This window comes from Bacillus rossius, chromosome 7 (assembly GCF_032445375.1).
Source record: "Bacillus rossius redtenbacheri isolate Brsri chromosome 7, Brsri_v3, whole genome shotgun sequence".
In the NCBI taxonomy this organism is placed as follows: domain Eukaryota; kingdom Metazoa; phylum Arthropoda; class Insecta; order Phasmatodea; family Bacillidae; genus Bacillus; species Bacillus rossius.
The window spans coordinates 37,429,542-37,441,308 of NC_086335.1; the positions used below are offsets into that span (position 1 = coordinate 37,429,542).

General features: G+C 36.6%; 1 protein-coding gene across 1 annotated transcript in view; it reads left to right on the forward strand.

Annotated features, from left to right (window-relative positions):
- The window catches only part of LOC134533833 (sperm-associated antigen 1), a 29,591-nt gene extending 17,935 nt beyond the window's left edge, over nt 1-11,656 (forward strand). The window contains exons 7-11 of the mRNA XM_063371524.1: nt 1,982-2,088; nt 5,563-6,178; nt 7,115-7,268; nt 8,867-9,037; nt 10,405-11,656. Coding sequence (XP_063227594.1) covers nt 1,982-2,088; nt 5,563-6,178; nt 7,115-7,268; nt 8,867-9,037; nt 10,405-10,499 — 1,143 coding nt within the window. The 3' untranslated portion in view covers nt 10,500-11,656. The remainder of the gene's footprint in view (nt 1-1,981; nt 2,089-5,562; nt 6,179-7,114; nt 7,269-8,866; nt 9,038-10,404) is intronic.
- Nucleotides 11,657-11,767: the final 111 nt, after the last annotated feature.

An 11,767-nucleotide genomic window follows, 5' to 3' on the forward strand; every position in this document is an offset into this window, starting at 1 on the left:
AAGAGGAATGTCACTGTGTACAAAGGATTCCTAAAAACTACCCCTATTACCCTTTCCCCCCTTGAAGCGGCATTAAATGATTTTAAATATTTATTCTTTTTTATATATCATAGTATTTTAAAAGCTTTTTTTGTTAATATTAAATATTTGTTTTCTAGAATAAGTGCTCTTCTAAAAAAATTGTAATAAAATTATAAAATTGTATTTTTGAGTTCCTCTCATTCTACTTAATGACTGCTAAACACCATTCCAATAATTCAAGTTGTTAATAGTTTTATATTTCAAATGCTGTATAATGTTGTAAATGGTTGGTTGGTTTAAGTTAGCGACATTAACAACACTTAATGGTGTTTTCGGGCATATTAGTACTGAAAAATACGATTTTTGGAGTGTGTGTGTGTCTCTCTCTCTTTTTATATATGTATATGAGAGTGTTTGTTTGTCCCTTATGCGTTCCTAAACCATTCATTCAATTGCAATGAAACTGTGCACACTTGACCTTTGAAACAAGAGGAAGATCACTGCCTAGGTTAGATTTTGATAAAGCCAGTCCTTAAAGCAGAATTGAATTATTTTCGATGATATTTTGCAATTTCATTGGTAACCCATCGTACATCAGATTTATGAAATTTTTCACACTTGACCTTTGAAACACAAAGGTCTGTACAATAGGTAGTGCACAAGTTGTATCCATGTAGGGATGAAACTAGACTAGTTTTAACCCGGGGCAGGAACTCATTATGGCATCCCCCTTTTTATTTTTTCAAACCAACCAAACTAAAACCCTTCCAGACAACACTTTATATCACCACCACCAGTAGCGGATCCAGAGGGGGGGCTAAGGGGCTCAAGGGCCCCCCCCCCCCCTAAAAGCATCTGGGCCCACTATTGTTTTAGTGTTTGCCTTGATAAAGCCTAGCCTCAGCTGGGTCAAGCCCTTCCCAAACCAAAATCCTGGATCCCCCACTGACCACCACATACTAATTCCACTATCCTAAATGTTTTTGATTCAACTTAGATGGTAAATAAAAATATGTTTATTTGCAGTCATTTAATTTTTAATAAATCAAAAGTTGGATAGTACGCGAAAAATACCAGTTTTTAAATATTTTACGGTATACATGCATGTACCTATCAATACAAATAATACAGTTCATCTGCCCTCCAACATTTATTTGTAATCTAACACTACGATATTCAAGTAAATATCTATAGTAGAAATTACTCTGCCAGTTTAGCATTTTTCCCCTCCCTCCTCCAAATGTGGTGCCTGGGGCACAAGCCCCCCCCCCCTCTTAGTTATGTCCCTGTATCCATGGAGATATTAGTCTTACGGAGTAGGTGTCTGTTCTGAAGTTCAGGTCAACTGGTTAGCAATTGGACTGCAAAACTAATTGTAGCTGTATAAAGGCTAATCAATACATATAAAAATGAATGTTTTTTTGTCCCATTTGCATCCCCTACCATTCATCCTTTGGTGAGTTATGTTCATTCCTGCGAGGATTTCTGAATTAAAAAATTTTTTTAACAACAGTTGGTGCGTGAATTGTTTCAACAAATGTGTGTATTCCATATAATTTAGCGGCAGTTTGTGTGTTTTCTGTATATGAGTGCACACACATGTCAGAATTGAATTGAATTAAATATAATAGAGATATAGAGTTATAGGAGAGATAGCGAGAGACAAAGAAATACAGAGATAAAGAGATAGGTAATTCTATATATTGATATATGCTTTGTGTATGTGTACTTAGCAAGAGATAAATAAATACAGAGAGATAGAGATAGGTAGGTAATGTGATATAGAGGATAGAGAGATGCTTTGTGTATGTGTACTTCAAACAAATTACAAAATAAATTGAGGTATTGCAACATATTCTGGATATTAGCAAGTACATAATACATAAGAATATTAATTACAATACAATTAAAATAGAGCGGAAGGTCTGTTAGTTATGCTAATGATGTCGTGTCACACCAGGCAAGAGACGACATGGCGCGAGTCTTGGAGTTGCAGCCGGATCTGCAGACTGCTAAAACAGTGCTTCGTGATTTGGAGAAGCAGTGTGCGCAGCCAAAAAGCCGCAGGTATGTGGGTTTTGTTCATAGATTAGTTGGAAAGCAGGAAACTATTTAAGTGAAACCAAAAAAATATAGAAATAATTTAAGGGGAAAAATGTTTCTAGCTGAGCTCTCTGTAGACTCCTTATGTGACAGCCAGGCATCGACACTTTGAGCCCTAAATATGTTCTCACCAAGTGTGATGAAATACCATGTGCTGAACCCTGCAGTATTTTGTAAATGAACAAATTTACAAATATCTGTAATTTTAATGAATAATTCTGTTCCATTTGCAATAAGAAATTTCCAGTGCCAAAAATTCGCATTGCACTTCTCATTACCTTCTGACAGTAAAACTTTTCATTACGCTCTGATGTCATCACCTCGTCATGTACAAGAAATTTGTTTACTAATGAAAACATAAAACTTATCTTAATAATAGTATTGGAGTCTACTAAAGAATACTAAGAATAATAAGCTAGAGTTTCATAAATTCCTATTATACTAGCGAAGAAACCTTAGGATAAACTTGTAACAAATCTAAAGCTTGCTCTCCTGGAAAAAAAAAATCCCAAATCTGTTTTGCCTCAGGGACCTCCATAGGGGAAGAGGGGGGGGGGGGGGAGGATATTCCCCGGGCGCTGGGTCGGGGGTGCAGGGCTACAAAAAGTCAGAAATAAAAAGATGAATATAAAAAATAAGTATACCATACCTACTAATTTTTTGATTTTAATCATTATCAACAATCATACTGGGTTTGATAAGATTTTACTTGTAATGTGCACGGATGCAAACAGTTTCTGACCTGGACGGAGGAAAGCCCAGATCTGTCCGTTTGTTGGTTTGTTGGTTCGGTTGTTTGTTAGACAAATGAAAACTTGGTGAGTCAAAGGTCTTGGCTTCAATTTATGGATGGGTCGGGGATTCTTCACTTGTAGATAATTTCCTTCGTGGGTTCGGCACTGATGTTGTGATGTCCCTTCACCTCACAGCACAGGGCAATGGTAAACCATTGCTGTATCATCCTGCTTGTAGACCATGGTCAGGCCATTGCGATTTTCCCGTGGTGATGTCTGGGGTTGACAATTAGGCCTTCGGGCTGATCAACACATCATCCATTTAGACACACAATTAATCAGGGTGTCTACAGCTCACAAAAGTCACCAAAAAGTAAGGAAACTGAAGGACCGATCACAAGCCACAAAGAACGTGCCTAAGTATCCAGCATTTGTGCTGGATTTCATGATGCTTTAATTTCCAAAAGTTTTTTTCTTTCTCACATTTTGTTTTTGATGCTGACTTCAGTTCATATTCACATGTGGATATTCTCTCTGAAATTTTGACTTTTTTAACTTTAAAATATGCATTATCCTGCAATTTGTAGAATAATTAATATTACATTTGTTTGTGTTATAATTTTGATTATATATGTAAATAAAAAAATAAAACTTTGTTAAAAAAATTATAATTTTTTTAATTTGAAAAAGTTCTGAAATTGGATCACTAGGTATTTTTAGACACCCTGTAAATGTACGCAAAGAAACTGTTTTATAAACTGGTGCCATATTATAAAGTTCCCCCCCCTCCTTTTACCCATGGTAGGAACTGAATAGTACTTGGATAAGGACTAACATAAGGAGTAAATATATTTATTTTTAACCCTTTGGATTATCCATGCTAGTGCTGCAAGTTTTCATTTGTCTATGTATTTCCATCAATACACCTATCCCTCACTTAGTACGACTAATTCGTTCCTAAAAATGCTCGTATTATTCGAAATAGCGTATTCTGAAGCATTAGTTTCCATAAATAACTAGGCTAATTTATTTAATGTGTTCCAAAATTGTGTAGGAAAATATACTTTATATAATATAAATGCATAGAATAACACTCAACTATAAATATGTCATACCATTAATCATTATATGCCTCCCATCACACTTTGTATGACACGACACTGTGTAACAGGAGATACGTGGTTATGTACTTTTTGCCCACCTGAGCGTGACCTTCAACTCACGTCATGTACCTTTCCAAACAATCCTTAGTGACAGTGAAGCCGATATTACTGTCCGGATAATTACATTGTATTTTTCAAAAATTAAAGTGCTTATTCGCATATCACCACCTGGTTCACACCAATACTGTCAGGTCAATGATTATTTTTTTTCATTGCAACATTCATTTAACAAACTTTTCCATATGAATCATCTGTCAATTTCTGTTCCGGTTTCTAATGTCAAATATATTCCCGCTAGTGCAGGGGTCGGCAACCTTTTGAGTCGGAAGAGCCAAAAATTAAAATTTACATAATTTCAATGTTTTTTAAAGAGCCACAAAATTTTTTATTGCCTACAATAAATAGTACCTACTTGCATAAATAAAGTTTTTTGATAAAAAAAACCAATCTATTTATTCATAAGAAAAATTTATTCATATATAAGCCTATCTGTTGGGTGGGCCCGTAAGTACTCGGGCGGATGGATAGCTTTAAATGGATAATTTAACTGCTTGATGACATTTTGTTTAGTAAAATATAACAAGCGTAGAAAAAAACCAGACTTACTACTGGTTTGTAATAAAAAAAAGTATTTTCTGTATAAATGACCTGGTTATGCAGTATTTCTGGTACGGAACTAAAGAGCCGCAGCTTCACATCCAAAGAGCCGCATGCGGCTCGCGAGCCGCAGGTTGCCGACCCTTGCGCTAGTGCAATCAACAGCATCAGACTTATATAAACTTTTGATTAGAGTCCTTATTTCGTACGATTGTGCGCACAGTTAACTTGCTTAAAACTAAAGTGCGACCAACATAAGCATGGCCGTCATGACAATTTGCATGCTGTAATACTTCTAGTTTTGTCTCAAATACTTGAACACGATGCATTATGAGTGATCAAGCAAGTACAGTTACCGGCATTAGAATGGGCAGACGTTTTTGTTTGAGTAAATTCCCTGCCACTGGCTAGACTGAGTTCACGGCCCGGTTCATGGCCAGGCGACAACGGTACGGTACGGCGGCATAGGAGCTGACTTAAAAACATTTGGTCCTTTACATTCCATAGCCACAGTTGAACTTGCCATAGCTGATGTTTATACAACAGCCAATAACGTAGACAACCTGCGCGCGCATCTCTTCCCCCCTTGTTTGGCTAACTGTATCGCACGGCATATTTGTTGTTTACAGTTGAAACCGACTTTGTGGCGTCGTGTCCGACTTTTTTTTTGCCTGCGGAGATTTCGTGTCAACTGAAATTTACAGACGTGCTATTCAAGACTGGGGCAGTAAAACTATCATCGCGCTAAATGAATCCTGCAATCTGAAGACGTGCTAAGTGAGGGATAGGTGTATTTGAACTTTCAGTTGTCTTTCCTCCAAGAGCACTCTGATGGCATTGTTTCTGTAAACGTCGAGGCATCAATGTGCTTTGATGTTTCTTAGTTTTTATTGGTTGTTTGTATGGGTTCCAGAATTTTTTTTCCCTGTGCTTGATTTTTTCAGAATTCCGATTACTGATGTTGTCTCCGAGAATTTTGGTTGCACCGGACAGACTGCAGAAACCAGGAGAAATGAAAATCTGGTTTTGAGGAACATATCTGTTGGGAATGTAAAGAGAGATAGTAATGGCCTTAAGAAAAGAAACATTTCTAGCCATCCAAAGATTGTGGAACTACCTGATGTTGAGAATGCTAATGTACGTACAACAGACTGTGAAAAAAATTCCGGTATGAAAAGTGCTGTCACCGAACAGACTGCTAGAAGCATTCCTGACAGAAAGCATAGTGACTCTGTTGGAACACAAGATGGTGAGAACAATAATGTAAGAGATGCCTGGTTGAAACATCAGAAGCAAGCCAGCCAACAAAGCAGACAGTGTGAAGTCTGCATGATGGAAGGCCGGAGTCCGAGCTATGCGTGCCAGTGGCTACACACGCCTCCGAAGACACCTGCAAAGTGCCGGAAAACAATAACGGGCAAGTTCAACAGCAATGGGGTCAGGAAGTACAACTCCAGCATAATAACGGGGAAAGGTGATGGCGAAAGAATAACCAACTTGTCTGCGATGCCAGATGATGAAACAGTGAACGTAAAACAATGTTTCAGCACGGGAAATGTGGTAAGTTATGAGTATCACATCATTTTAATATTCTTGTATACTGTTTTGAATAGTTTTAGTTTTGATGACATAATATTTCTAATGTTAAACTGTTGCAAGCAATAATATTTTGGAAAAATGGAAAGGAGGTTGTATTACACAAGATTTTAAAAATAACTTGTTCTTTATTGTACAAAGTAAGTTTATCATAATATTAATTTATCTGTAGTCGTTAAGAAAATTACTTGAATGTTTAGTATGCATGTGTTCACTATAAGAGATAACATTGTTGTCTATTAAGGATATTGGCTTTGGCCATCAGGAATAATACATAGGTATAATTGGTATTTTGGTTTCTAAAACCTAATAATCTTTATTACAGATTGTTCATTTGCAATAGCCAAATTAATCTACCAGCATAACATTTTCCGGGTTGATTAATACAAACTGTTGACCGCAAGAGTGCCCACGAGTGTCCACCCTGTAGTGAAGGTTAGATGTGGTCTAATTGTTTAATGTTAAAGTGAGATTGTTAATGGCAGTACAGCAAGGGTTTCTGGGTGTTACTCAACGTTTTAAGAAAGCATGTTGTATCGTAATGACTTGAAGGGTTTCCAGTGTTGCAAGGAGGATAGCAGGTGTTGGGCAGGACTTGGCTCATTTTTCATTATGTCCTGTTAGCCAAACAGGAGCATCATAATAAGCGGGAGGGTCGTATGATTCTCCGATGTTGCTTTCTGCTTTTACCATGTGGGCATCCAGCAAGTGTAATACGTATGCAGTCTAAGGGCATGCAATATCGCCACCACGAGGAAAAAAACAGCACTGCTGCTGGGGTGTATCATGAGCTTGGCAATGTTTGAAGCTCAACACAAAATACTCTTGTTCTGATGAGATGGCGTACTTCACAATGTGATGCATTTCGTAGTTTTAATAATGGATTTAAATTTCTTGCAGCACACAGCGGGAGATGGAAATGGTAACTTCTTAGGCAACACAACTTCTCCTTACAACTTTGTGAAGATATGGCAGCAAATGCAGGATGAAAATTCACACTTGGTTGGTCATGCCCATCTCCTAAAGAACTTGAACCCTTCGGAGTTGCCCAATGGTGTGTAACTTCTTATTCTTTAAATGTATACAACATTGTTCCTGTCCTTAACGAACAATTGCATTGTGCATCTATTTAGTGGTATAAAATAGATAAAATTTTCCTCACTGTTTTGATGAGATTTGTTACTAGTAGGGCTCGAAAATTCTGCTAATTGATTTGGCAACAGGTTACAACAACAGTAGATTTTTCCTATGTCCATGATTGGACAAGAGAGGATGCTTTACGGCAATGGTAGGCATGATAGGTGTGAAATAAATGCTGGATCATGGCCAATTTTTTATAAACTTGTTTTAAAATCAGCAGTAAAGGAGCAAATGCTATTGTCTCAAGGTATGAAGTCTAACATAAAAGTCATTGGACTAGCCATATTTCATCAAGCCTTAGTAATAAATGAGTGTCTTTCGACCTTTATGTTGAATCTGCATGTTCATATTGTTGGCTTGATTATAATTATGTATATTAAATGATTAGTTTTGTTATTTTAAAATTTAGTTTATATTTGGAGGCCTAGTTATAAGGCTAGGAAGGGCATGGAGAACATAACTCTGTGAAACTTAATTCTAAAAAAATGAAAATTCACAATATGCCACAATAAATCACGAGAGGTTTTATACTTAGAGGGAGGATATGTCAGTACGTGAGATGGAGTCAGTGATGTCTGGATAGGTGAAGGCTAGTGTGAATTTGAAGGACTTGGAGGGTTGGATGTGATTGACTGCGGAAACATTAGAGTGCGGGATCGAAACTGTGACCTGCCATCAATGCAGAATCGTAACTGATGCAAACAAATGTTAATTGATCTTATAATTGTTTTGTACAACAAACACCTGCAAAGTTTTTTCTTTCGTTGTTGCTATCACTGGTCTTTGCTGTGTTTTCGCACCTTCATTAGCCATAAAACTTTAGCTGTTGAAAAGGTCAAAAAACCTTTAACGTACACTTTCTATAGCTACAAATTCAGCTGACATCATTACCTTAAACAAGGTAGCTTTGGTAGCTGTAGACTCCGAGGGGCCCTGGATCATTTACTGTTGTGGGGCTCTAATATTTTGGAAAGGAACTTTACCAGGGGACCAGTATATGAAATAGCTACCCCAAGGACCCTCCCCTAGAAAATATGATAAATACTCTTTTAAACTACATTCTAAAGCCAACTGGTACTTAAATTCTGAAAATGGTTATGCTAATTTACTTTTATAAATGTTTATATAATTTCCTAAAATTATACTCAGGTTAGTTTTTTAAATATGTATAACAATAAAATTATGGTGAAATCACTTCATTTTATGAGAAAATAAAATCTTTGAAAGTTGTTTTTTAGTACAAAATCATGAAAACTCAATTGAAATAATGACATTGACCAGTACTTTTAAATTACATGCTAAAACAATTAAATTCTTACTTTTCCCATGACTGGAATAATTTTTCACAGCAAACTAAACAGACAAGGAAAATAAAAATGAAAAGGGCTGGCACGAGGCCCCGCTAGTCGCGGTTTTTCCAGCCCCGGAGCCACTCCTGCAGGGTACGCATACCTGGTCATCCCAAAACTTTGGATTTGGTGTCTGCCAGATTCGCTGTGGCGTTTGTTACAGTGCTGGGGAACAAGTTGGACGGCCAAATGCTGGGCATGTTCTTGACGTGTTTGGACCAGCATTTTGACGTGGAAGAGAACGGCAGACTGATTGCTGACTACCTATACAACCTGAGCAGAGTGCAGCGCTTCGGAACTGTCTTCATGTTGCTGGATCACAAAGAGAGAGCAGGTGTGTACAGTGCTGACTCGAAACCTTGTGTGTCGTCAGCAGAAGGGCTAGTTAGGAGCATGATGTGGTGAATGGAACAGCAGGGAAATTAAGGGAAAGTAATGCATATCATTGGAGGCATACCACTTTCTTTGTATACTAGAACTAGAGGCAAAAGTATATGAGAGTATGTGATGGAACTGCAGTAAAACTTACATTACATAGAAATGGACGTCATTACACCACATAACATTGAAATGCCACAAAATTTATCTGAACTACCAATGTAATTTTGTCCATTACAACATAAAACTCAATTCAGAGATCACTATTTTTAGTAATTTTGAAAAATTTAATAATTATTTACTATGTATTTTTTTCTAAGTATGATGGAAAAGTGTGTTTTTTCCCCCCAAGTTTAATGGAAAAGTTTTATTTTTTTCCCCAGCGTTTGAGGCTATTAGAGCTTCTGGTAAAACTTGTATGATGGTTCACACTCTAAATTTAATTTTTAATGATAGTATACACATGAATGAAGGACACTATGTACCTTTTATATGGGAGAAAGTTCACAAAGTGGGTTTTAAAAAATAAGTTTGGTGACAGAGACCATGAAAATTACACATTTGAGGCTATTAGAGCCCCTGGTTAAACCTGTACGTTGGTTTGCACTCTCAATTTAATTTGTATTAGTAGTACACACATGTGTGAAGGATGCTATGTAACTGCTTTGTGATGTTTGCACATTTTGTTGTAAAAATATACAAACTCGGAAATTGCCGTAGTTGCGTAGAATGACTTAGGCTGTTGTCCCAAGCTCTCATTTCTGGGCGGCCGGATAGAGCTAAGTTCAGCACAGTACACATGGTGCTGTTGTTCACTATGTTGGCGACCACGCAAGGGTGATTGGTTCTCGGCTGTTTTTCTAAAACGTTGCTGACTAAGCTCATACGCATATAAACAAAAACATCAGTTTTTGTGCGGAATTGTATTCGTGCACCCCTAAAAAATTTGCCCTTTAGTTCGTAAAAAATATTAAATAAGACATTTTAGTGGGAAAACCCTGTTAAGGACAATTAAGTATGGTTATTCATATTATTTTATTTAAATTCATGTGCAGAAACATGAACTACGAGAAGCAAAATATTTCGACTCTACTTCCTCAAGGAAGCCACAAGTGTCAAAAGTTTGGGAGCATTTGATTCAGTGTGCAAGAGTACATTTATTCACCCCATTTACCATGGCCAGGATTAGTTTGATGCTACAGGGTGGCCAGTGAACTGGCTAGAGTAGATAGAGTAAGGTCAGCAATCATCATTGTAGTTTTTGGAAGATAGAATCGGTTGTGTCATGTGATCAGCAAGTGACTTACCTTGTTCTTTCTCCAGTTGCTCACAGGCTGTTGTGTGGACTGAAGGACGCTGGCGTTCCAGTGGGAAGCCTCGAGTCTGCGTTCCAGTTGGTGACTGCTCCCGAAGACTGAGAGAACTTGCAAGACAACTTCAAGCAATATTTATACAATTGTACCCGGGCATTTACATAGGTTGTCATTTGTGCATGTCACTGATCTCAAAAATATTGTAAGCTTGTGTTTGTTACAAAATGTGTGGCCGTGTAGTTTAGATTCAGAGTTGGTACACATCAGGTAAATTCAGAATGTGTCTGGGAATTTTTGTAAACAAAATGTGATTTCAAGTTTATGTACTGATTGGGTTCGTAACTGACCATTCTACATGTTTACAGGGATTATATTAACCATTGTGCCTATTAGTATGAAGTGGAAAGTAAAAAATTTTAAATTTCAAACAGTTTCATTATGCAGGAAAAATCTTTTTCGTGTGTACCAAGCAAGTCTGTCTATAATGGGGTGAGTAAACTTATAATTATTAGACCCTGTTATCTTCTTAAAAGATATTTTACTTGTGTTAGTTATAAAATTGTGTAGTGTAAAACTATTGCATCAATGGTTGTAGGAACTACAGGAAATAATTTTTATCTGTCCTAGGAGGCTCAACCAATAGTAAAGTATTCAATTTCATTGTATGATCCTAGCAGTCCTCATGTTTTATTCTTTATTGATATGAACATTTTGGGCACTCTTTACCAGCCAGAACCTCATTGAATAAAAATTAGCACTTTATTTATGAATAAGTGGATCTAAAAAGAGTATTCGTAAAATTTTCCAGTTCAAACTTTTATCTGGAATGTGCACTACTATTCTCTATGGTGATAAAAAATAGGCCATCTTTGATTGTGTAAAGCATTTTAAATAAGGTTGGGTAGGGATATTGGCTACTAGTATTCACCGAGATTTATTTTTATGCTGTTGATTATACTGCTGTCTGTAAGATCTGATAACTTAAGAATTGAATTACTGAATCGATAAAAAAAATTTTTAACTATTTTACTATAAATTTTCATAATTGTTTTAGTGAAATACAGAACAGAAAATTTTATGTAATGACCATTTTGAGTCATTTATATGTTAGTACTAGACATTTTTCTTAACCTTGTGAATTGTGTCTATGTATGTAATCATCCTACTCTGCAGGAAGTTTTTAATCATAATTGTGATGCCTGCATATAATTTCCACCTGTGTTAATAATAATGGTAGATGAATAAAGGAGGTATATAAAGTAGTCTTGTCATTTAAATTCAAGCAGCAACATTGTTGAGTACTTGGGTTTTATTCCCAGCAGGGTCAAATACAGATGTTTTGCTAATTGAATTAGTGGCTTTTTTTCTGAACT